At 40.0% G+C, this 26,494-nt stretch overlaps 1 protein-coding gene across 1 annotated transcript in view; it reads right to left on the bottom strand.

The window, feature by feature from the left end:
* LOC126383256 (vasoactive intestinal polypeptide receptor 2-like) overlaps positions 1-26,494 on the bottom strand; it is a 94,628-nt gene that overhangs the window by 62,106 nt on the left and 6,028 nt on the right. Inside the window, exon 2 of the mRNA XM_050033762.1 lies at positions 2,318-2,423. Within this exon, the coding sequence (XP_049889719.1) occupies positions 2,318-2,423 (106 nt within the window). The remainder of the gene's footprint in view (positions 1-2,317; positions 2,424-26,494) is intronic.

Consider the following 26,494-nt stretch of genomic DNA (forward strand, 5'->3'; position numbering starts at 1 on the left):
TCTGTTCACTGCATCCATTCTTTATACTTTATACTGTGAACTTCTGCACATTTCCTGCATAAAACCGTACAGCTCTCTCATTTCTCAAGTAAATTGTACTTTTTTTATTTTATAGTATTCCTTCATGTTTTTACTGTACAGTTTTCTATTGATATTTATGTTTCTTGACTTTTGTAGGTCTTTGTTTTAATTTTTATGCCTCTGCGCTGGTGGGTTCTAAGTATGTACATACACCAGTCCCATTCTTGTGAACGCAACATCTCAAGAACGCCTTGAGGACATTTTTTGTTATCAGATTGGTCACAAGTATCCACTTGGACCCAATGATAAAGTGATTAGATTTTGGTGGTTAAAGGTCAAGGTCACTGTGTCCTTGCATCTGTCTCATTCTTGTGAATGTGATATATCGAGAACACCTTGAGAGCTTTTCTTCAAATTTGGCTCAAATATCCACTCTGAGTCAAGGATGGTCTGAAAAGAATTTGGTGGTCAAAGGTCAAGGTCACTGTGACCTCGTCCGTTGCATTCTCCCGAGCACAGTATCTCAAGAACACCTTGAGGGGATATCTTTAAATATGGTAGGCTACAAATGTCCACATGGACTAAACAATGAACTGATTCATTTTTGGTGTTCAAAGACCAAAGGTCAAGGTCACTGTGACCTTGTCAGTCTCATTTTCATGATCGTGATATCTCAAGAATGCCTTGAAGGACACAAATGTCCACTTTGACTCAAAGATAAGCTGATTTGAATTTGGTGGTCAAAAGTCAATGGTCATGGTCACCATAAGTCACCATAAGTCAGGAATTACTTTGCTAACTATGATACATTTCACAGAAATGTTTAATAGGATAAAATGATGAAGTGGTCTGCAAAAACACTTTTCTTGTCATTATTCAACATCAGGAACAGAAGGGGAGACATTTGGTCAAATGGTGAGTTGGTGACACTAATTTTGGGTGCCCACCATCCATGTTTTTGCAACTTGATGGGTTTGCAGAGGCATACAACTGTGAGGTAGTAATTCCAGTCACTGTTATTTTCTCTTGCTATGTTTATTGTTATGCACTAAAACACCAAGGTAAATTCCTTGTATGTGAAAACCTGTTTGATGACAAACCTGATTCTGGTTCTGATTTAGTAGCTGTCATGGAGGTTTCAAAGTTGAACAGTGAACTTTGAAACTCTGGAGTCCTGACTTGCTCACTCAGGAAAGCTTTGGTAGATTGCAACCATGAATAAATAAGTTTGAGTCTAAACCTGATCCCTGTGTGCTGCTGAGTGTGTAATGTTAGGCGCTGGCACTGTGAAGTTGTGGTTTGATTCCTACTGGGGCTGAGCCAGCTGCATGTAACCTGATTTTATCACCAGGGCTGCAGCATCAGACGAAGTCCTGAGAGCCTTGTTCCGCTGACAAAATGAATGAAACTCTGTCAGAAAACTGCGCTCCCTCGCAGTTTTTCACCCGCAGAGAATTTGAGCCATGTTATTATTTTGCTCTACTTCGTGTCATTGAGCTTTAATTAACACAGCAGGGGGACTCAGCGTCCAGAGCTCACATCACTGGAGAGGAGAGTCAGGCTCATTAACACGGCAGGAACACTAAAACACAGAATGGGTTTTTGGGGACATTTTAGGCTTCAGTCTCGTCTGTGTTGCAGATGAAAGGAATGACACAATTTCTTCGTTTTTCATGGACCTTTCACATCAGAGATAAGACCAACAACTATAAACATATAGGTACTTAGTATATACATGACAATTTTACACATGCATTTTAGAAGTAGATATATGCAGATAAAGCTTTAAGGACGCAAGGAGAAAGTTTGCTCAACTTTCTCAGTTTGCTAATTGGGTCTTCTATTCGGTAAGCAACCACAATCATTACATATTCTGTAGTAATTAGCATAGTGCAAAAGGACACATAACTTTTGAGTGCACACTGCAGAGTGCCTTTAAACCAGACAAGATGCACATCAAAGAAAGGAAGTGTGTGTGTTAATATCAGATGTGTCTAAATTTGGTCAGGCTGGAAAAAATTCTCATATTTATAATCCATTTAGCTAACTCAGGAGGTCAGATCAGGTGTGTGTCATATCCAGATTTAGTCCAGGTTTAATTTAGGTGGAAAACATCACACAGGTTATCTGCCAGTATCTATTCAACAACAGGCACAACCTGATTTGGAATCTGCTGGTTTAAACTCTACTTGTGCTCCATGTTTTGTATTTTTGGATCCAGTTCACCTCCACAAAGTTTTACAACTTCTTTCTTAGACTAGTTTTGTTTAACTGTAGCTTAGTGAGTGACTGTGACCTTTATGGCTGCTGGCAGCGTCCTCCTCCCTCAACTTCCTCAGACACTCCGCCTGGTCTCTCTCCACCTCCAACAGGAAGTTACAGGTTGGATGTCGTCCGTCAACCTGAGGAGGAAGAGGTAAAAGAATCCAATTTATCTACATGCGATGACGTAACAGCCCGACCAGCTACATTATCACACAGTCTCCTTTGAAGTGTTGCTCAAGCGCTCATTAATGTAGATATGTCGTCAAGGGTTTGTGTGTGTCTGCTACTTGCCACAAAGCACCTCAAAGGAACATCATCTAGTGCTTGTATTTGGTCAAAAAAATCTTTGCTCTTGATCAGTGTCTTGAGCTGCCCCATTGCATCCTGGTGTGCACCACAATACACTTAAAGTTAGCATGGCGCTTGGTTACTAAGCTAAATACAGCTACAGACAAAAACATAGGATTGGTTGACGCTTTACTGCGGCATTGAAGTGCTAAAAAAAGTCAAGGCCAGCTCAGTTTTTTTTCAGCGCATCATGTCCATCAGCAGCAAAAAATGTTGAGCAGCAGTTTGTAGCTTCATGTCACCAGTTTCCATTGAAAATTAATTGTAGCCTGTGGCTGTGTCGCTCCTAGTGTGAATACAGCATAAGGGTCCAGATAAAATACCCAGAATTCTTGCCAAAGTCAATTCTCTTTTCCTGCAAAAACACTTTTGCCACATTTGGGATTTTAAGCATGTGTGTCACTGGGTTGCCTACTTGTGTGTTTTTGTAATAAAGAATTATCATTATAAGACGGTGGTATGTACTGAAACAATGATCCTTTCATCAAACCTCATTGATGCCACCCCACGGATTTATCTGTGTTCACTTAAAATGCGTCTATTGAAGTTAAAATCACTTTTAATGCTTAAGCAGCAGCTTATCTTTCAGTCTAATGGTCCCCTAATCAGAGTGCAGGAGAAAGCCCTAATGTTGCAGTAAAATGTCAAACAGCAATACTACCACAAACCCCCAAAAGAAAATGCAAAAACAGCTGCAATAAACGGTTTCCTTCTCTTTACAGCAGAATTTGATATCTGTTTTTGACCTAGAAAAGAATTTCTCATTGCGTATGTTCATTTATTCATTCCTTTCTTTGTTTATCCGTACTTTGTTTGTATCATTCTTAAAGGTAACTGGTGGAGGGGAAGTATTTCAAGCTCACACGCAGGGAATAGTCAAGGTTATGATTGAGACATGAATACATGGTAAAGATAAGCTGCTTACCGACCAGCCAACGCTCCCTTCCTTTTCTTTCTTTGTGTGTGTGTGTGTGTGTGTGTGTGTTTAGAACCAGGGGATGCTGATGACCCAGTAGTGTTTGTGTGTGCTACATAAATCCTGCAGAGGAAACACAGAGACTCTGCCAAGCAACACTGGACAAACAGCATCCTCCACATTTGAATATAAACGCCAGTACATACAGTGTGTGTGCGTGTGCGTGTGCGTGTGCGTGTGCGTGTGCGTGTGTGTGTGTGTATGATACTATGAGTTTGCATAATTTTTAAGCTATGGTAATCATACAACATATTCAGTATATATAGAGTGTGTGTATCTATTTGTGTGTAAGCCTGAAAAAAAACCCAACAAATTTCACTTGTCTAGTAACATACTACATTTAAAGGAGAAATTAACTTTTGAGCATTCATAGTTTTGTCCATTGTTCCTGTCCAGTTTTGCAACATTTTCATTTTATGACTTAATTGCAGAGATCCAGGGAACTGGCGACCTTCGCTTTACTAATCAGTAGTTTTATATGATATTAAAAGTGTCAACAGGAGTTAAGTTTTAAAAGAAGTCCCTTGTGATGATGATAAAGTGATGAGCCCACAGAGTCTATGGAGTATTTAAGCATCTTTCAGCTCGACAAAAGTGGAACATTTAGCAGCTATCAGATATTTCTCTCAGGAGTTGGTGGAGACCAAAACAGAGCTAAATGTATTGTGGATATTTGACCTTGGGCCCTGACACACCAAGCTGCTGGTCGGCCGTTGATCAGTGTTGGTGAGCGTCTTCTCACCCTAGTTTTTGTGGTGTGTCCTGCACTGTTAGATTTTGATCCCAGAGGAAATTTAACAGTTCGAAACTGTTGGCATTAGTCAGCCCTAATATTGGGTTGTAGTAACTAGCTTTTTGAGTGCGTGTACAGACTGCTGCCACCTCCCCCTAATTGGCCAAAAAATATGTGTATATTATTACAACTATGATGCTTTGCAACTATGCAACTATGATTTTACTATAAAGGTGGCAGATAACAAAAATGTAATTTAATCTTTTTTTTTTTTTTTTTTTTTTTTTTTTTGTAAGTAGCTTCATTAGTCACTTAAACGTTGGATCCCCAAAGCATTTGAAAAAGTTCCCAGTGGACAAATTCCTCTCTTGTCCATCATCACTCACCCAAATCCTCCCACACAGACTGCGGCCCTCTATCCCCTGGCATGAGGCAAGGCTGCCTGTCATCAAGACAACAAACAAATGTACACAGACGTGCACCACCGTGAGCCAGAAGTGGCAGCTGAACAGCATTTTGGTGCATCAAACACCAAAACAATTTATCCTCAACGTGAATGACAGACTAGGATTCAGCTTCTGCAAGAACATTCTCCAATTATCTCAAGATTCACATGCCAAACTGAATTAGCTGAGCTGAACACAAGTTGCACTGAATCTGGAGATGACACAAGTGGTTATAACACATAGCAGAATTTTGTGAAATTCATCAGGCAAGATGACTAAAACCCAACACTTCTATTTACAGTATTGGCCTGAAGGGAGATAAGGTTACTCCCTCTCTCTCTCTCTCTCTCTCTCTCTCTCTCTCTCTCTCTCTCTCCCTCTCGCTCCCTCTGACACACACACACACACACACACACACAAACACAAACACAAACACACACACACGGAAACCACCTTCTCCTAACCTCGGGCTACAAACACCATCAGTAAGCTCTGATCTGGTGATTTGCTAGTGAAAAAGCATCAGGACATTTGGGTTGAAAATGAACTAACATCATAGGAAAAGTGAAAGTTTTTAAGTCAGGTTAGGTTACATAACACTGTTGTTTAAAAGCTTTTATATGACTGTATTTTAATGTGAAGCAGTTCTTTAAGTGCATGCTGAAATATGACAAATGAAATGCTTTTGAACGCGGTTAAATGTAACAAAGATGTCTAAAAGAAATTCATTTTTTGATCAAATCAAAGCCAGTCTGTGATGTGCAAATCACCAAATCAGTGCTGCCTGGGCAATGTCTTTAGAGGTAGTTGGGATGAGTTATGCCGTAAAACTGACTGCAAATTTACCTCCTGACATAAAAAGAATGGATTTCTGAAGATCAGTTCACAACGAACACATGAAGTTCAATGGCCAGTCTGTCCAAATAAAATGCAAAAAAATTGCTCCCTCCTGAAACAATGACAATTTCTTGTGGCACAGTTAACGTAAAGAAGTTTCAAATGGGAAATGGCTGGCAGGTAAGGAAGCACAGGCAAAGGTATGATATGTTGGGCAAGTCAGCTGGGCTGTAAGTAAGACAGATGGACGCATTTCTTTGATTAATATTTCAATTGAACTGGTGTGTCTGCAGACATCCAAGAGGTTGTTATATCAAAAACCTTGTGTCTGACAATATTTGAAATCTTTCCGAAACCGTCACCCAACAAGCTAGCCCATTCTCATTTGCAGGTCTTCAAATACTGCCACCCCTCGGTGTGTGATATCACCAAAGGCAGCCTTTGGCATCCTTATGAGACATACCAGGCATTCAACACGTCCAATGATAACTCATCCAGGACAATACTTGACACCAAGAGCAACTGACTTGGTGTAAAAATTGAGAAAGTCCATGTAGGGTGAGTGGATGGGTCAAACAAGACCGGACTTTCATCCAGGAAACAAATGATGGTGTGTGAAACCAAAGTCAATGAAGTTTAACTGTAACATTACACAATTCATGGCAAGTCATGGCATACTGACCTCACACAGGAAAAACATGTACATTTGTACTTTTTTTTCTCAAAACATGATGTTTTTTCTAAACCTAACTGCAACCATTTCACAACATTAACCGTGTGTTACAATGTATTTCAGCTGTGCCTTACATAAATACCACTAAAGCCTAGTTCACATTACATGATTTTCACCGCGATTTTGACGTCACAGAGGATCTTGAGAGCCACCTTGGGTCGGAGGTGAGTCGGCAGATAGTCTGCCACGATGAGTCCTTGTGTGAACAAGCCTACGAGCAAGTCGCCCCCTTGTCTGTGACTGGGACTGGATATCTGGCATGCTAGAAAACTGGAGAAGTCTGACACGACTGACAAAGAGCATCCGCCAATGAGAGGCGGGATACATCCCACATCAGCACGCAGGAGGACGGATGAAATATGAGGAGGACAAGCCGCAGGGTTGCCACTTGTCAGGTCAGCTTATTAGCCGTGACTTTGGGCTTGTTTCTAAAGTGGAGTTGCTTATTTGGGCTTGCTCTCTAAAAGTCACCTTTCTCTATATATATCTGTCTAAAGTTATTTAAATATATGATAGTCACTTCTTTTGGGCTTGTTTCCATAGTCCTGGTTGCTTGTTTCTCTCCCAAGATCTGGCACCACTGACAAGCCAGCAAGCCAGTAAGCAACAACAACAATGGTGGCATCCACAGGATCACGGGGAGCACGATGTGTTTGGACCCAGGCCCTGGAGGCAGATCTGATTCAGCACTGGGAAGAATATCCATGCCTTTATGATGTGTCGCCTCCAAGTTAAAAAGCGTAGTTTGGTGACATCACCGCTTTATCTGGGGCTCTGTCAGCGAGGGCTCGGTGGAGAAATCTTGTGGTGTGCACACACAGGTCGTAACACAGTTGGCGAGAATCAGGGTGAAAATCGTGTAATGTGAACTAGGCTTAAGGTTACCTCGTGCGTCGCTATGAGACGCAGAGGGGTGTAGCAAAATGATGGTATTTGACAACCTGAAATTGGGAGCAAGTTTGACAAACACAATCACTTCATTTTGTAATGGGGGTCGTCAGGGTTCAGACTTCTCTTTTATTGTTCTTTACACAGCTATTTCTGTCTGCTTTTCACATGAGCCAAAAGAGTGCACCGCCATGAATGCCTTTGAGGAGAGACTGTCTGCAAAATGGACGCAATGCAAAGGACACGGGCTTGGTGAATAATTCATGAAGTATTAGACATGTGTCCTCTGAAGCTTCCTCTCTACTGAAGAGATGAAAACATCAGATCTGTGTGCGAAATGAGGAGACAATAACATTCCTCTAATTAATAACATGAAACAAATTAATGCCATATTTGTGTTTTCTGCTTTCCTTCTATTGCAGATTTCCTGTGAATTTGGTTAAAATTTGGATAGAGACTTGGCTTATGATGCCAGGTAACTCAAAAGTTTTAAAAGACAAGCTCCTTTGCTGAACACTAACAACTGAAATTAATTCATCAAAGAAAAATTCATGTGACAACATTTGGCTGATTAACATCTGTCCACCACAGAAATGTCCAACAGACTGTTGAGGTATGTTCAGTCCGCTCGTCGTATTCATATCATTCATCAGAACATTGGCTTTGTTTGAAATGAGGTGGAGCTCCACACTGGAGAGGAAGAACAAAGTGGACAATGGCTCAAGGGTGGCAACTCTCTTCAATCACCTTTATCGTCCTTTTAGTCCAAACGCTTTCATCTGAGCACATTAAACGATGATGGAAGATCTGAAGTTTCTGTTCTCAACTTTTTTACTATTTGCCTTTCTTTGGGTTTTATCTCTGGATGTTCCTTGCTGTGGTGTGTCTGCAGTGCACTTCCACACCTGTTTAGCAGTGCAGACGGTGCTTTCATAGCTTCTGATCTGAGGAAGTTTAAGTTTCTCAGCATGACGTCTCTTTCTACTCATACTGACTACTCAATTCGTCTCCTATTGACTTCCAGACAAACCAGAAACTGTAAAATGCATCAATTCTTTTTCACCAGAGCGCTCTCTTTCACGGCAAGTTCAGTTGAAGGAAAAACTGTAACAAACTGGATATACTCCAGGCTGAATCGCTGGTGTATTACAGCCGCCGGCCAAACTGACATTTATTTACATGCGAATGTGGATGAAGATTTATTCGACAGCTGGATGAAAACAGTGTGTTTCTCTTTCACACGCGAGAGAAAATCAATCTGTGTCAGATGCTGCTTTTAGTGGCTTCTACCAACTCTAATTTCTTTTCCGTTCCACCCATCTCTTGTCTTTTTACTCCCCGCTGTTCTTCCCCTCTGGTGTTTAAAGTCAAAGACATTTTACAGTCCTCGTTCCCACACCTGTCTGAGAGCCGTGCGTGTGTGTGTGTGTGTGTGTGTGTGTATATGACATATTTATCACAACCCTGGATGGCTGCACAGCCAATTGTAGTATTTCATGTTCCAGAAGTTCTGTGTTAGATAAATGTCGAAAACATCCTCTGGAGGGAAAGTGAACTTCTCAGTGACATTTGGGTAGATTTTTATGTCACTTTCAGCATGTGTGAGTTATAAAACCCACCACTTATACTCAATGGATTCTGGTGACCTTTGTGTATGTTGCCCTGAATAGATTCTGAGGCTGTACAATGCTGGTCCTTTGAGCTAAGTGCTAACATCAACATAGTAACATTCATACAATGGAAACTTCAACACAATGATGTTTATCAAGGAAAGTCTACAATGTTGATCATCCTAGTGTGGTGTTTTAGCATGCCAGCATTTTCTAATTATAACTAAACACAAAGTACAGTAGATGCTGAGAGGAAAGTCGATAGTTTTGCTAGTGTGTTGCCAACAAACAATTAAAATGTTGACCTTATAGTGGCAGAGGAGGAAAAGTTAAAGTATCAATGAAGTTATTAAAAATTATCCTGAAATGTCTGTCAGACATTTTAATCATACCCAAAAAAGTGTACCTACTGGCTGCTCTATGATAAAAGCCAGGGGACGAGTCATTAGGGTTCATCCTCTGGAAACTCTGAATGTCTGTACATAATTTCATGGCAATCCATCTAATAGTTTAAGAAAATTTCTACTAATAAAAACAAAAATGTGAACCTCATGGTGCAAGAGGAACTGTCAAGGGATCACCAAAGTCAGATGGATTCATCCTCTGAAAACCATGAACGTCTGCATAATATGTCATGGCAAGTGCTTAATTATCTGTTAAGCAGCCCGTCTCGCAGAAATAACTTCTAAATTAAACTGATTTAAAAACAGTAGCAATATTTTGAGGGGAACGTAATGCTGCCATGCAATTTAAGTTTTCTATCAAAATAATGAGGTAGTGTTGTTAATTAACATACCTGGTCGTAAGTCCAAAACTGAACATATCAGACAAATCTTCATTAAAAATATATTTCAGTTGTCTTCTGCAAAAATAGGCAATTCTGTAATACTGTATTCAGTTGTAGTGACTACAGCATTATTTTATTACATTCAACCGAAATCACCATCTGTCCCTGACCTTAACCAAATTGCATTTGATGCTTAAACCTAAGACAAAAGTCTTTATTATGTGTTTTAATAAAATGTCACCAAATCACAGTCTTTCCCCAACCTTAACCACTGTGCCTTTGCTTGTGCCTTCCAAAGCCTATGCTGTGTATGTATGTAGTGTTTTGTTACTTGAAAGAAACGTTGTCTCTGAACATAATTCAGACAGCGAATATATTGCCACAACAGTGTAATTAAGACAGCAGTTTAGCAACTACATTCATTTTTCCATTACTATCCTGTTGGGGGTTGCTGGGGGGCTGGAGCCTATTCCAGCTGATAATGGGCAGGAGGCAGAGTACACCCTGGACAGGTCTTGAGACTATCACAGGGCTGACACATAGAGACAGACAACCATTCACGCTCACATTCACACCTATGGCCAAGTTAAGCCCGTTTTAAATAGGAATTGTGCAAATTTGCAGGAAAGCCCAATCAGTCTTTTTTCAGCATTGGTAGTATAAAAACAAAATGCAGGCAAAATGCCGCCTACCTACTTTTGTTTATACAGAATGTGCCTTTTTCGGGGCAATGGGGGGCGTGAGCAAGTAACAAAATGTGTGGCTCAGCATGTGACGTAAACAGTGACGTGGAGGGAAGCCGCGGCTGGTCAGTCCTCCTACGATTTTCTCATAAATTGTCCCGTTCTTCACCGTCCCTGTCATTTGACATTTAATGACTTCTTCGTTTGCGAGGACAAGGAGGGCACGCAATGCTTTGTCTCCCCAGTTGCTCATCTTTACAGTGTCTGTCAGGTTTGCGTTTCCCTCTTGCTACTAGCTGCTCGCTGATTCCTGCTATCAGCTGTTTCCTGTTTATCCACCGCCAGTCGGTCGCACATGCGGTGTCATCAACAACTCCTCCCACAAGTCATCAACAGCCCCTCCCGTTGCGGAAGGCCGCCTCGGTCTGTTTAAATTAAAAGGGTTCTGCCAATATGACTACCTTACGAGGCGGAAAATTGGGCACCTCAGATCAACTCGCCAATCCGGCTCTGTGCCTAAACGCTCGCAGCTTGCTGGCAAAACGGCCCAACATTTGCGGTCACCAATTAACCTGCGTGTCTTTGGACTGTGGGAGGAAGCTGGAGCACCCGGACAAAACCCATGCCAATACAGGGAGAACATGCAAACAGAACATGCTCCCTGGGTTCTAACCAGGAACCTGCAAATGTGATTTCTCAGAGACATGGTTGCTGTTGAAATATTTCAGTCTGGACCAAAGTGATGGAACAGCCAACAGAGCAACATTGCCACCCCTTGAGCCATGCCGCTAGTATGGCTTAAAATATTCAAACATACACCAGTAATGTTACGGCAGGCTGCTGTGCCGTAGAGTCATCTCCAGTGTGTGTGACATTACCTCAGACTGTAGAGAAACACTGATGTGAGCAAAATATTGATGAGAAATTTGTGTTTGCTTCAATAATCCCTGACTTTTCCTATTATAGAGCTTACACCTTAAAGCTGTAGCTCATGGTTTTTAGCTCTTAATTTACTAAAGAAGACAAAGAAATGCATCCAATTTCAGACAGTCAAGAATGAAACTGTTTTGTAAACTACAGATGTCTTTCTAAAGTCTTACAAAAACACAACACAAAATTCACGCTGTGTTAAATGTTCTGTATAAATAAATAAATTATCGTAGGAGCATATTTATGAGGGTCTCCCTTCAGTTAGTGTCTGCGCTTTCGAAATGCTAATGAATCCATCCTATCTGCTTCTTTCCTCCTGTGTTTTTCTGCTGTGTCTTCGCTCAGCAGTGATGCGCACCAGTGGCTGCTGGTGGCCACCAAATGAGCTTTTGGGGGATGATTGTGTTGCCCTGAGTTCACTGTTCACTGGATTAGATATTACAGGGTCCGGGCGATAGGCCTGCCAAATCTCTGTGGTCGCGTATATGACATAAACTTTATGTGTACTATCAGCAGTCCAGACAAAAACAAGTATGAGAAAGTTCTAAGAAGCAGCAGCAAACACTCACCAGATACCTGCCAGTGATGTTTGAAAAGTTGGAAGTCTCAACTTCCTACTTGTAAAACCACAGTGCATTTATCTCGTTGATACCAAATGCTCTGCACATTTACTGTCAGCCCGTTGATTTATTGTATTCTAACCACAAAAACAGAAAGTTCATACTTTATACAGTTAGCATGTAGTAGGGAGTTGGGACAGAGCTTTTTAAGACTTATAGAAGAAAAGTTCACTCACTAAGTGTGAACTGCATGCTGTGAAATGAGGAATAAATTGTCACTGCCCAGCAGGAATTCACGTCTAATCGCATCTTTACATTGACTTCACATGTAATTCACTCGTGCAAATTGTTTTATTCATGCCTGGTGTGAACACAAAATAATACCGTTGACAGAGCACCGTCACACGTGAATAAAATTAATATTGGCGAATATTCAGCTCTCATTCTCTTTGCAAGTAAAGGGGTAAATAAAACATAAGCTTTCATTGGCAAAGCAAAGTTGCATCCTCACATCACATGGGGTTCAACTTTGGTGAACTTTGGCTGGTGAAGTCGCAGCCTCAGCCAACAGCAAAAAAAGTATGTGTGGAGGAGACACTGATTGTTTTTTAATGAGCTGATATAGGTCATGACAGATACCAACTGGCCCACATGAGAGATGCTGCCTGGCTGCAGTGAGTAAGAAGACAGGCACGGACTGAAGAAAATGGAAAATGTACCAATAACATCATATGTTGCTGTATTTAATAGCAAGCTAGCTAACATTAGCCAACCAGCTAGTGTTCCATGTCCATCATATTAGGCATTCACTTATGTGTGACTGTACCCTCACGCTGTTTTCAAGCATTGTGCCGAAACCAATGAGGAGTAAAAACAACAATGGCAAGCACTAAAGACGTTGCTATCAAGACTGTTCTTAACCGACATGTCTTCTCAGTATCATCCAACATCATGGTTTGTTTTACTTTGCTCTGCTTCATTCTTGAACCCCACACACCCCTCTCTTTTCCAACTTCATCAGCTGATTATGAGCATTCAACCAACCAGATTTTGCCATGATCCCCATGTGCCATTCGTACTGTTGCCGTGTAATCAGTCGTCATTTCAGTACGATATCGATGCAACCTTCCCTCACCAAATTCGTCTCTAGTCATCACATTGAGGTTATGTTAACCACCAAGTCTGAACTGAGGAGCAAAATATGCTTCCTGTCAGCGTTTTAGAAAATGACTCATATGAGCAGATAGTCATTAGCCCACTGGCTGCTGGCTGCAAATTGGCAGCAAATGTTCAACCCTTTTCCGTGACAAGATTTCATGCCTGACCGTCAGTTTGTATCTCAGCCTCATTTTTGAGACATTTTTCTCAGTAGATGGTACACAGTCAGTGATGATGATGTCAGGGAGGATGGGAACGAGGAGCTTGCGTGGAAGACTGGTGACAGCAAAGACCCGTGAGTCAAGTTTAAAGCCTGTGGCGTCACATGGCTCGTCACTGGAGAGAAAACATTTAACAACGAATCTATCGCCCATCGTGTTTGACCTCCAACACATCAGATTTATATTTCAGACCAGCGGGTGATGATTTCAGTGAGATTATCAGTCTGTGGTTTCTGTTTCTGTAGGATTATGTCCTGCACCAAGGTTTTCTGCTTGTTTTGTTTGTTTGTTTTTCAGCAGGATTACAGAAAAACTACTGGCCAGTTCTCATGAAATTTGGTGGAAGGGCGTTGCACAGGCCCAGGAAGAGCCACTTAGATTTTGGACCAAATCTGAATCACGGGGGTTACAAAAATAATTTTTCATTTTTATTAACATTGCCAGAAAGAGCATTTGGCCTTGGAGGAGGTCTGCGCTCTCCGACTTCTCTTCTAGTTCTTAATGTAAACAATATTACCAAGATTTATCTTAATTTACTTGCAGTGCTGTTGTTTTAGTTTAGCATCAACTGATCTCTTTTGCAGTCAGAGAACAAGAGAGGAAGAGGGTAAATATGCATTTATTTTATGGTGATGTTACTGTTCTGACTTGATTTATTTATTTATTTTGGAAGCTGGGTTTTGTACAGAAGCCCTGAGAGGAGTGAGATAAAAAAAAATCAAAATAGGATTTTCATGGTGCATTTAAAGGGCCAGTGTGTAAAATGGGTTGAAAACAGTGACATCAGTGGTCAAATTCTAGATTGCAGGGCTCACTCGCTCACCCCTCCTGTCGGGTAAATGACGGTGGCCTCGCAGGGACAAAAAGCCTTGCGCACAAGTTTTTCAGGAGTAGGTCTAGCGACAAGGTGAATGTTTATTTAGAAATCTAAACCATGTTACGATATTGTAATGAATCCCTCACGAGCAGGAAACCAGAGGAGCATTCCGGAAAAAGGCCAGTTTATTTGAGCACTCCAAAAACTCCGGTAACACTCCAGGGGGTAAAAGACTCCGTCCCAAACTCTGACTCTTCTGGCGTAACAGACACACTTCATACGCACATACTCGTTTACCATACCGAGTGGGGACCCCATCCCCTCTCTGCTCCACCAACCTCCAGCCCGCACACTGACTGACAGCGTAGCCAGCAAACAGAGCTCAGCTGTTTATTTAGCCTAGCAATATCTCCGGACTATAGTAGCTGCAATGGACGACTTTGAACGCGATTTTGAAGAGTTTCTTGTAGCAGACAGAGATCCAGAGCCATACCTGTTTGTGCCGGAGCATACAGATGAGGAACTCCATGTGTTTGATGCTGAGCGGGCGAGAAGAGAGGCTGAATGCACAGAATGGGATTCGGTGCTACTGCTACCATCGTTGGGGAGATATATCATCAGGAGGAAAAGCGCCGCAGAGAGTGCATCACAAGGAGTGAAGTTGCGTCTTCTTTTCCTCGCAGATGACGGTTCGGGTTCATTCTCTCCTGTTGCGTGGTAAGTGTGGTCCATTCGCAAACTTTATAACTAAAAAAACTTTTCACTACTCTCTATCGACGAACTACTAACACTCTCTGCTGTTTCCTCCTCCTTCTTCCTTCCTTCCGCTGTCTTCGTTGGTTCATTTATACACGCAAAACGCGTCCTCTGGCTGGCTGGATTGTCCGCTCGGTCTGCCGTACATACATGGCGGTGCAAGATGGCGACCTCTCTAAAGCAAGGCCCTTGCTATATATATATAAAAGCATAATTATAAGGCTTCGAAAACCAAACGAATTTTATTTTATAGCGATTATACACTTACATAAACATATTAATGGATAGAATATTCAGATTCAGATTCAGATTTGACAATAAACCATGCCAAATATTACACACTGGCCTTTTAAGCCTCCTGTGGCCGAAATGAGTGTTGCAACAACAAGCACTCGGGAAAAATTATCCTGATTTTAAAAAATATATATATATAAAAGAAAATTTTTTTTTGAAAATCACCTGCCAGAACAAGTTATTTATTTATTTATGTAACCTGCTTTCAAAGGGGGAAAAAATCTGGAGATCCTGGCAAAACTTTTTTCCCAATGAGCAAAACTTTTTTTCCTACCACTTCCACAGACAAAAGGAACCTTTTTAAGGATTATCTGGACAAAGACTGTTTTTTCATCCATTTTTAAGACATGAATACAGAGAGAGATCAGTCTTAGAACAAGGACCACCAGGGTTTTCTTCTCACTTGGCTTCCATAATTTGGGGGTCTAGCTCACAAGTGAAGGTAAGATCAGGCAGGTTAATCCAGTTTTGACACTATGATCTGTATTTTTTCATTAACAGCCATTCAATTAATTTGTAAATAACTGACAAGCTCCACAATGTGAGGTTACTAACTTTGATAAGCAGCACATGTGCACCCCAATCGCCAAGAAATATGTTCATATTGTACATTTTAGCAACCAGATATGGTACATTATTTTGTAGCAGATACAGTGAAGCTTTAAAATGCTGTGGTGAATGTGTTTAGGCTTAGGCACAAAATAACTTGGTTATGGCTAAGAAAAGATCACATTTTGGCTTAAAACACCCCCATTTGGTGTCACAAAAGTAGCTAGAGAAGCAGGTACAAGTTGAAGAAAAAAACACGTATAGGTTTGGTGGCTCAAACGCTGCTAGGAAATGCTGCAAGGTTTGATGCCACAAACATTGTTGGAAATGCTGGGAAGTGTTGTCAAAAATCATGCTGTAAAGCCCTGTGAGGCAAATTGTGATTTGTGATATTAGGCTTTATAAATAAAATTGATTGATTGATTGATTGATTGATTGATTGATTGATTGATCTTGATCTGCAGCTTGGCAGGTGTCTCACCTGGGTGAAACACCATCCCCTCCACCTCCAAATGATAAAAGTCAGCTTATTCATTGATATGATATGAATGAAACATGTCCATGTAACATATTCGTGGTTTGCAGAGACGTATAATGCCAACATTTTCTTCCTGTTACTGAGCTGCTGTGTGATGCTCCAGTAACCACAGGTGTCGCCAAATCAACCCCGACTGAAATTACATTATTTAAATGTTGATTCAATGCATTGTTACACCTTATGTAAAGCATGTTGAATTGCCTCTGTGTTTAGAAACTTCTTTCAGCTAAAATGGATGACTCATCACAATGCCATATCACACATGATATTACGATGAAAAAAATCCTGCCATAAATCCTTGGGAATGTTGTTTATTGGGGAAATGAATCACATTATTCACTCAGGGTGAAAACCCAAACAGCCTCCAGTGTAAATGTGGTATCAGACATCAACAAATAGGTGATTGTATTCGCGAAACAGATCCCCAAAGCAAAGATTTCCCATAAAGGAGTGTTCACAGTCCTTATCAGAGCCGCAGTGTGAATGTGTGTGAGAAGAAAAGCTTGTATCAGATAACACAAATGCTGGAAAATGTGGTTTCCTGATTTCTTTTATCGCAATAATCTCACTGCAGGCGCGACTCAGAGCAACATGAAGCTCCACTTCTTCCAACAAGCTTTGGTTGCTCACATCATAAATTCACTGTGTTAAGGTCTGACTGACATGGTAATTTTAGCATGTGCTGAAAGAAAAGTCTTATCTTGAACTTCATCTTTTCCCACTGAACGATTTAGACTGGGCACTGTTTAAGCATCACTGCCTTGCTCAGGGGCTCTCTGCAGGGATGGTATAGCAGCAGTGGGAAGGTAAGACTGCTGCTCATTTATTTCTTCAGCTGGTCCTTTGGATAACAATCACCTGCTATTCTGACCTTAATGCCACAGTTGCCCCAAATGTAAGTCACGGTAATAAAACAAAACTCCATGAGGACCCACAAATATGGCTGCTGACCTCAAAAATGGCCCTGAGGCATGGCTTCACCCCGGCCCCGCCATCTGCTCCAGGGTTTGACAGTCACCGAGTGAATTCAATCCTCACGGTGCATCAGAGCAGAGCATACCCCCCTAAACTTCCCTTTACTATAATAATACTGAATAAACTACAAAAGTGTAGCAAACAATGTGGTGTTTTAAAACCAAATGTTAGCATTCTTCAATATTTCTTAATCTGAATCAGAAATCAGGTTTTGCCTTGGTAAATGGAACAAAGCTACAAAAGGAACATACATAATCATATCATTTTGGAAGACCAAATTCGTGAATCACTCACAAAGCCATTTGTCATGTAAAACTGAACAAAAGAGATAAAAAGAAATACTAATTAAACACATTTTCTTGCCTTTTCTTCCAGGCTTTGGCAACAAAATTGGCAATCTTTCACACATCAAAATTAAACAACCATTGTGGCTTTTGGTCATCTGAGCAACAGAAAATGTCAGGGTTTAGACAAGACTTTTTATCAAACATTATCTCTTTTAAGTCATCATAGTTTGTACAATATAAAAGAAAATTGGACCTACTTTCCACTTCACTCAAATCACAAAACTCACATATTCTGTTTTCATCCTGAGTATTGTTCTATCGTCCAACCTTAATGGCCAGATGAATAATACCAGCTCTCAGCTGTGCAACTAAAGATCTTAGCTTTTAGATAGACGGGATGTTACATATGGTCCAGGGCCAAACTTCTGTTTTACATGCATATATGTCCTTACTTAAGACACTGACAGAACTTTTTTGAACCATTTCTCTTCACATTTCAGCAACAGTTTTTTCTTACATTTGTGTCTGACTCACCGGATACAGACTTTGGCTATAAACCTGCCATTGGCTGGCTAAACATCTTCTGCTACCTGTGTGTTACTGTTTCCAAATCTGCTTCGTTAAGCCCAGACTCCATCTTGCAGTTCTCTTGCCCGATGTTGATCCAAATTTTGACAAGGCCAGTCGGAGTTGATTTGCCACATTATTTTACCCTGGCAGCGCCATGTAGCATTGACACTGCCTTCACCAGTGTCATGCAGCTAGCAGATCATCTGTGGTTTTAACTCGTTCAGTGAGTTCCACCAGAGCTAAAGTACAGTCAGGCTTCACCTCAAAGGCCCAGTTTATCAAATTATGCTTATCTTTATTACCAGTAAACATTAAATTAAACACAGTTGACATACATCTGTATTTTCTTTTACGGAGAATAAGCAGTTTTCACAATGTATCCTCATACAACAGCTATCTGACAAATTGCCCCATTGCCCCATAAATGACATTACCTAGTTGATGTAAAGTTACATACTTAACGAAAAGTTATGTAGGTTACGTTTATACAAGTAAAGTAACATAGGATAGGTTTAGGAGAGGATACATGGTTGGGTGTCTTTTGGTTTAGGCAAGTTAAGTTATGTGGGTTAATTTTAGGAGGAGAAACATGGTGATAATGTACCTTAAAGTAACTCAAAGTTGACTTGTTTTCCCACGGTTCTGAACATCGATCTCCCAGGGAAAAGTCCTATGTTGTTTGACCCATCCACCACCCCAACCTGCTTCGTTACATGGACTTTCAGTCTGTATACCACTTCCTTCTTTACTCTCATCAGTGCATTAGTCATGTCTTTCCAATTAAGTGGGTTACAGACAAATTACTAGCTCATGATTACGTGGGTTATGTACGAATTGTGATGCATTACTCTCTGTAGCTATATGTACAAACACTGCATGAGAACAACCTGATTTTAATGACAGTGTTCACCTTCCCATGTGCCGATGTTCCACCCCGATTGTGGCTACACAAGTACAGATCATTATATACTTAGAAGGACATTTAACGATGTAAAAGTGAGAATGAATGTAAATGTAAATAGAGACCCTGTTTCTAAATGACATTAAATCCAGTTAGTTTCTTGTTACTTCTTGCACCTATACTGTACATACTGATACAGATACATGCAATAAGTTCATATCAGCTGATACAACAATTGTATTATTTCCTCCTGTTTGAGTAATGTTTGATAAAAAACTACAGTGACCAGCTGTTTTAGGAAATTACTGAACCAGAACTGAATGTTTGTGAACAGATTTAACGTTATCAGTGAGCATGATTGGGCTTAGAGCTTAGTGACACAGACTAACACGTTGTTAGTTTTGGTCTTTTCATGGGATTTGTTGACGAAAAGATCCAGTAACACCAGAGCAGTGTTAATCCCATTTAGGTCTATTTAGCTGATGCTTTTATCCCCATTGGAATAAACCTATATTCAAACCAGATTATGAGAAGTAGAACATACGACACCAAAGAGAGCTGTTAATGTTTTTAGTGCCTCTATTATATCCTGCTCTGTTGCAGCTGCATATAATGAAAGCAAGCTTTTTTGTCTCATTGTGTTAATGTTCATGCTCACGGCACAAAAGTAACTGTTGGTAACTGCACATGAGGAATCACAGCGCTATGCTTAATCATGACGGGTCATGCCTCGCTGCTTTCTGTGGCCTAAATACAAAGACAACCGAAAGCTTTCCAAAATATCCCCCCTTTGAAATATAAACTCTCTCAAACATTAAAAATAAATGCAGTAAGGACAACTTTGAAGGTCTGTTGACCAAATAGTGGCTCTTTTCTTCTTTAAGACTTATTTTATTTGATTTTTTATATGAAACATCGCCTTGATTGATTTATTTAGACTGAAACTTTAGTCACTGTAGGTTTACTTAAACTGAGATGAAACTTAATTTTTTTTTTAAAAAAGGTATCAGTTTTATTGAGTACATTAGATATATATTATTAGTGAAAGGTTTGCCAGAGACATTAACCTTTGATAAACAAAAAAGAAGGCTAATATGAGTCCTCTGACTGACCAGATGTTTAAAAGAACCCATAAATAATTCAATTAATATATAAAATAAGTTATAACCAGTATACGCAGGTATGTGGGGTATACCCACCTCTTTTTCTGACTGTTTATAGTATACCAACCTATCAGACAAAATGCCACTGGAATATATTGGAGAGTATACCCACTTCCTCCTTGGTAACCTATGCAGAAGTACACCCACGTCATCAGGAACCACTACACCACTGGTTATATCAATGAAAAACTGCTGGTGTCAGTGCGTCATGTTACGACTTAATGAGAATGTGAATACTGCTGGGTGACCAGTTGTCAGGAAAGCCATCTAAATGTCATAATACCACAAACCAGCTTGGTTCAGATGTACACTAAATTATTGATGTGAAAGATAATGTAAGTGCACTCAGCCCTGGTGGTTGTCTTTAGCTCCATGTCAGCAGATAGCCTGACTACAATAGGAGACAACCTTCAAATATACGTGATGTCACACATCTATGTTTTTATGCATATGTGCCATCAACAGCCGTGCTGGAGACTTCATGTTTTCAAATTGTCCATCCAACTGTTTGTCCATCCGTCCCATTCTTGTGAATGCAATGAATGAATCTCGAGAAGGCCTTGAGGAATTTCTTTAAATTTGGCACAAACGTCCACTTGGACTTAACAATGAACTGATTAGATTTCGGTGATCAAAGGTCAAAGGTTGCTGTGACCTTACAAAACATGTTTTGGGCCATGACTCAAGAATTCATACACTATGACAAAATTTCACACAAATGTCTACTAAAATATAATGATGAAGTGAAGGTCAAAGGTCAGCTTAACTGTGACATCATAATGTTCTACAAAAGCACTTTTCTGGACATTATTCAATGCCATATCTCAGGAACAGAAGGAAAGACATTTGGTCAGATACTGAATTGGTGACACTAATCTTGGGTGTCCATCTTGAAACTGTGCTGATTGTATAGACTACCAGGTTGAAGATGTGTAGGAAGCATCCATGTTTTAGAATTTGTAGCTTCTTTGCAGCAACATCTATATTAAAGCATTGTCACGACTACATATAAGTCTGGACAGACATGGACGTAAACTACAACTACAACTTGACTGGTTTGGAGAGGCATACAACCGCATGGTGGTAATTTCAGTTTTATACAACAGTGTTGCAACAGCTGGTATTGTTTTCACTTCATGGGTCCATGTGTGTGTGTGTGTGTGTGTGTGTGTGTGTGTGTGTGTGTGTGTGAGATCATGTCAAGTATTTTTGTATTTTGTCAGGTGTTTATACGTCTGTCCGTCTGTCTGTGGACATTTCTTTTTTCAAGACAATATAGTCGCAGCCATGCAACATGCAATCACAAAACTTAACAGTTGTGTAGTTTAATAAAAAATAAAGGTTGAGTTTGAAGATTGCTGAAATCTAAGCAAGGGCAGGAAGTAGGAAAAGGGGCCAATGCCCCCCATGCTTTAAGTCACAGATCACTGTATTGTGGCTGAAGTTATTCTATCACAAGATTATCTCTATTTTTTTCTTTTAACATTATCAGAGTTCAAAACTGAAATAAACCCTTACCCCTTACTACCACAATTCTAAAATTCCTGTCTAAAAGTTATCAAACATCACTAAATTTGACCAAATGATATGTTTTTTACCAACAACCTGAGCAAAGCTTAATGCTCTTTATGCTTAATGTTAAATTGCTTGATGCAACTTACATTCAATTTAATGTCAATGTGCATTGTACAGGTGTTGATTGTAATGACAAATATGGAGACTAATGCTGCAAAGTGTCTCCTGATTAGAAAATATTTTGATGACACTGCAGCCATAACAACAGGATAATTGGTCAGGGTTGTGTGTGTCTTTGCTGTAGAGTTCTTCAGGCCCTAAGTGACCAATAAATAAACCAATAAATAGTGTTGCTGTGAGCATATCTAAGGAAAGGTTTTCCTTTAAGAAGACAAAATTATTTGCTTTCTTTCCAGACAGGACGTGATTAGCTTAAAAAGGACCAAGAACAGGAGGAAACGGCAACCATGATTCTGTCCAAAGTTAAAAAAAAAAAAAAAATGTGCCAAGAAGTCCAATACATTGTTTCTTCATGCTCATTACATCGATACATAGATGTGCTTGCTGCTCAGATCACTTGTCTGTACCATTCCAAAACTGTTAGACATCACTGTTAAAGGATGTTGTTTTATAACAATAAGATTAGGGTTTGTTTTGGGCATGACAATGGTTTGGTTAGGTTTAAGGAAAAATCATGGTTTGGGTCAAAATAAACACCATCATCATCACCATAATGAACACATGGGACGCTGGGAACAAAAAATTAACAGTGGTCACCTTTGTTAAAGTGTGATGTTTTGTTAATAATGTCACTTTACTTCCTCCTCCTGCTTTCATCACAATTAATACAGCATCTTGAGGGCTTTGTCACTGATAAACTATTTTTTTACCACATCCGTATACATATTTCACACATTTAAAAGTTGCACTCAAAATGTTAACCTTATTAAAGTTGTGACTGCACACTTTCACTGTATAATTGCCATAGATGAGCAGATTTATATTTACCACCACCGTGCAACAGTTAAAAGAGTTTCCCCACACCAAAGGTGGTAGAGAACTGTGTCAATCCACCGGAGAAAAAAAATGCTGTCATCTTTCCAGTGAAGTGAAAACATGTAAAGCAGTAAACTGACTACAAAAGCCTGCCTCCCCACACAGCCTAGCAGTAATAAATCAATACATTTCCATAAGAGAGAGAAGGCTGCTGCAGTTGCTGTCCCACATGTGAGCACACTGTGGGTCTCAAAACACCAACAAGCACCACAATTATTCCCTGGCACCATTAATTAAGGTGCAACTCACGGCTTCAGGCTCACTTTGTATTGTGCCTCATTTGTGTAACTACGTTGCTTTGCACAAAATGTAAATGTATCCAAAAATGTATCCCGTGCAATAATACCAGCCTCGTGCTTTGACGGTTCCATCTTTGTGGTTTCAATTCATATCAGTCACTACCAACCTATTCTACAGAGCGCGATATGTTGTCACAAGAGAAGATGGATGACATTTGAGCATCAGTTTTGTTATGGATATCTAAACGCCTTTGAAGCTTTTAGGGACATGTTATGGTAATAAAACTTCAAAGGGTTATTTAAAACTTCTGTCTGTTTGGAGCAATGTAGGCTTGAAGCAGTATTTCAGTCCCGCTTTAGAGGTTTTTCCCCTTTTTGCTGTTTCCTTTTAGAGAAGGTGTGTGTGGGTTCAATCCCTTTTGCGCATGCTTTGATGCCTTGTTGTTGAGAGGCGATGTTAAAATAAAAGGGTGGAATTCCGTTAATAAGCAACTAATTGGATGAATTATTGCCTGACTGCACTGTGAGCATAATAGTGTGGGTGTGGTGTAGGTTTTGTGGATGCCGAAGCTTCCTGTTGATCCCTCTGGAGGTGGAAGTACCTGCTCTTATCTCTATCAGCCCTCTTCCCCATGTGGGTGCTCCTTATGAGTTAATACCTCAGAAGATGCATACAACAGATGCTGTGGCTTGGACAAAACGCCTTATTCAACAAAATGACAATGGATTTTGCTGCTCGCTCAGTCTCTTTTGGGTCTCTTTCACCTGTAGTTCAGTTGGTCTGGACCATAGAGACAGCTTCTCAATGCTGCCTTGTAGTTCTGGTCCAGCTTGTTTTTCACACTTGCTTATTGGATACAAACCAAGAGCTGTAAACATTAAGTCAAATGGACTGACAGGTAACTCACTCATTGACAGTACTGGCGATGTCATCACTCAACACACCTCTGGTTTAACTTTTCTGATTGATCACAAAAAATCCTTACTCATGTGTTGCCAAGATTACCAGATGATCTTGTATGAATATATAGGCTACATCTCTCATAAGATTGCTTTCCTAACACAAATGCAGGTTGATCTATGCTTAAATTTCATGTTTACTATCACATTGGTCCATTTTGCTTTCACATCACAAACAAACTGAGTCTGGTTCTTCTGCTCTGTTCATCCAGGCTGGTGTGAGAGATAGTACTGTGGACTACACTACCAAGTGGACAAACCAGAAGACTTTCGAGTATTAAATATGCAATCTAAGCATGAATAAAATAATAAACAAGAGCATGTGGTGATCATCAACCATTAGGGATGCATGATATTGGATTTTTGCCGATATCCGATATGCCAATACAACTTATTTGCCTGTAACCGATACCGATATCGATATATTCAGTTTTTTCACTTGCTAATTTTACAGATCATTAAGTCTCTTCTGTAGTGGAATTAACATCATATTATGCATGCATAATCTTATTGTGATGGCCCACCAGCAGATGGTGACATGAAATACAATGCATTTTAATGTATGTAATATTCACTCATTGTGCAAAATAAGAAACAACAAGCTGGCCGATTCTAATAGTTCAATTTAAAGACGATTTTGGCCAATACTGGTGATGTGCCGATATAATCAGCATGTTGGCCCATTCTGATATTTCATTTTAAGGCCAATATCAGCCGCTACCAATATCCCCTGTCAACCACAAAGGAAGCAATCTGAATGACAGATGTATGTACAGCAGGCTAATTATGCTGGAAGTGAAGGAATTTTCACTATTATTGAAAAGGTGAAACAATAGTAACAACCTGTTCCCTATAATATCACAACACAAGACACGTGTTCTCCTCTAGTTTCTGTCTGTCTGTCATTATTCATGAGGATCTAAAAGACACCCAGTTCGAGTTTCAGCTTTAAATGCTCCTGATCAATTAATTCATCTGAATTCAGAGGGGTTAAATCACCACATATGGTTTAAAGTGAAGTGCTGCACGACTTGCCGTCAGTCACATAAATTTAATTTCCCCAATGCAGATACTTCTTTTTATTAAAGACTGCTTTTAAACTTTCAAACCCAGGCCAATATGGTAATGACCAACTCCACTGGGTAGAGAGATCTACATCTTTTTAAGCATGCCATTTTAGTGAATATGAGAGCTTAAGATGCTTCCCTCTCTAATTTTAATATTTTTACTTTGGTCCCGCTATTCAGCTGACAAATGTCCTCTTGTGGTCATGCAAATATTGGCTCTGTTGTTCTCTGTAGGAAACAAAGGCTGCATATTATCAGACTGCATATCCTGGACCAAGACATCTCACAGACAGAGTGAACAGATGGTTATTGTCATTACTCTTTTGCTGCTCTGATTTGAATATTTTGACCTCTCCATCACTGTTCAACCTTGGGAATGAGATATTTCCAACGCCAGCTGGAGAACACTCTGACCGTTCCCCCTCATTACACTGTGTGCCATTTAATCTTGCATCTCAGACAGAAACTAGAATAAATCTCTTGTCCTTGTTACCAGATTTTTGTCTGGAAAATATCCAATTAGTATACAGTGAAGTGACAGCTAATAGCACAGGGCAATCAGCAAAATAAAAGAGGGGGACAGCAGGCACATACACACACACACTGAATCCTACATACTGGAACTTTAAGTGCCAAACTTCAATGGGCCAGAACCAGCCTGCCAAAGGGTCCAATCAGGCCCACTAAATGACTAGACTAAGAGGTGCCAGGTTTCAAGAGCCAGTTAAACAATGCATACCTATAAGCCTGTCAAAATCTATATGGAAAATAAACCAGACTTTTACTGACATAAAGCAGCCATGGTATTAATATATCTAAGGCTGATACAGAATTTGGTGGCTATTACTGCTCATGCTCATGACACAGTTGAACTTTGGTTGTGTTTTTCGAAGTCCTTGAAATCCGGTGCTTGGGCAGTGACTTGTGGCATCAGAAACCAACGAAAAACGGCTTCCATTAAGGTCGGTATGATAACCATAACCACGTGTTCTTTTCGCCTAAACCCAACCATGTGTGTTTGTTGTTGAAGAAAAAAAGTCAATTCGCTGTGTTGTACCGACGTAGTTCCTTTACTTTGAAAGAGACTGTATGTAACTGTTAAATTTCCTGTGAAAATGGAAGTGTATTTTGAAAAAAGACAATGCATGTGACAGGCAGAACTTGACACGGTGTCCCAGGACGTCAGCAACCAACACACCCAGAGTACCTTGCACATTGTATGTGGATGTGTAAAGTCCATGACCAAACGTCAATATATGACGAGGTTAGAGTGAGAATGTGTTGTTTTTTCCTTTTTTAGACAAACCAATAAATGTGACACATCACCTCCTTTAGACCAAAGCTTTCATGCAATTTATCACTTAAATTTTAGTTTGTCATGTTTGTATGTTGACCAGTGTTGCGTATGATAATGTTACTGTGCTATATCATGCTTATTATTTGTGGCTCCTAAAAAAAATTCTAGAAGTGTGTCAGTTTACTTTTATAAATGTACAATGTTGCATCATCATGAAATATAAAGTATTATTTCTCCGTATTGCATTTCATTACTGTTAGTGCGTCTCTGTGGTGATTCAGTACTTCAAAAGCACACAATTTATGAAAAACAAA

This window comes from Epinephelus moara, chromosome 21 (assembly GCF_006386435.1).
Source record: "Epinephelus moara isolate mb chromosome 21, YSFRI_EMoa_1.0, whole genome shotgun sequence".
NCBI lineage: Eukaryota > Metazoa > Chordata > Actinopteri > Perciformes > Serranidae > Epinephelus > Epinephelus moara.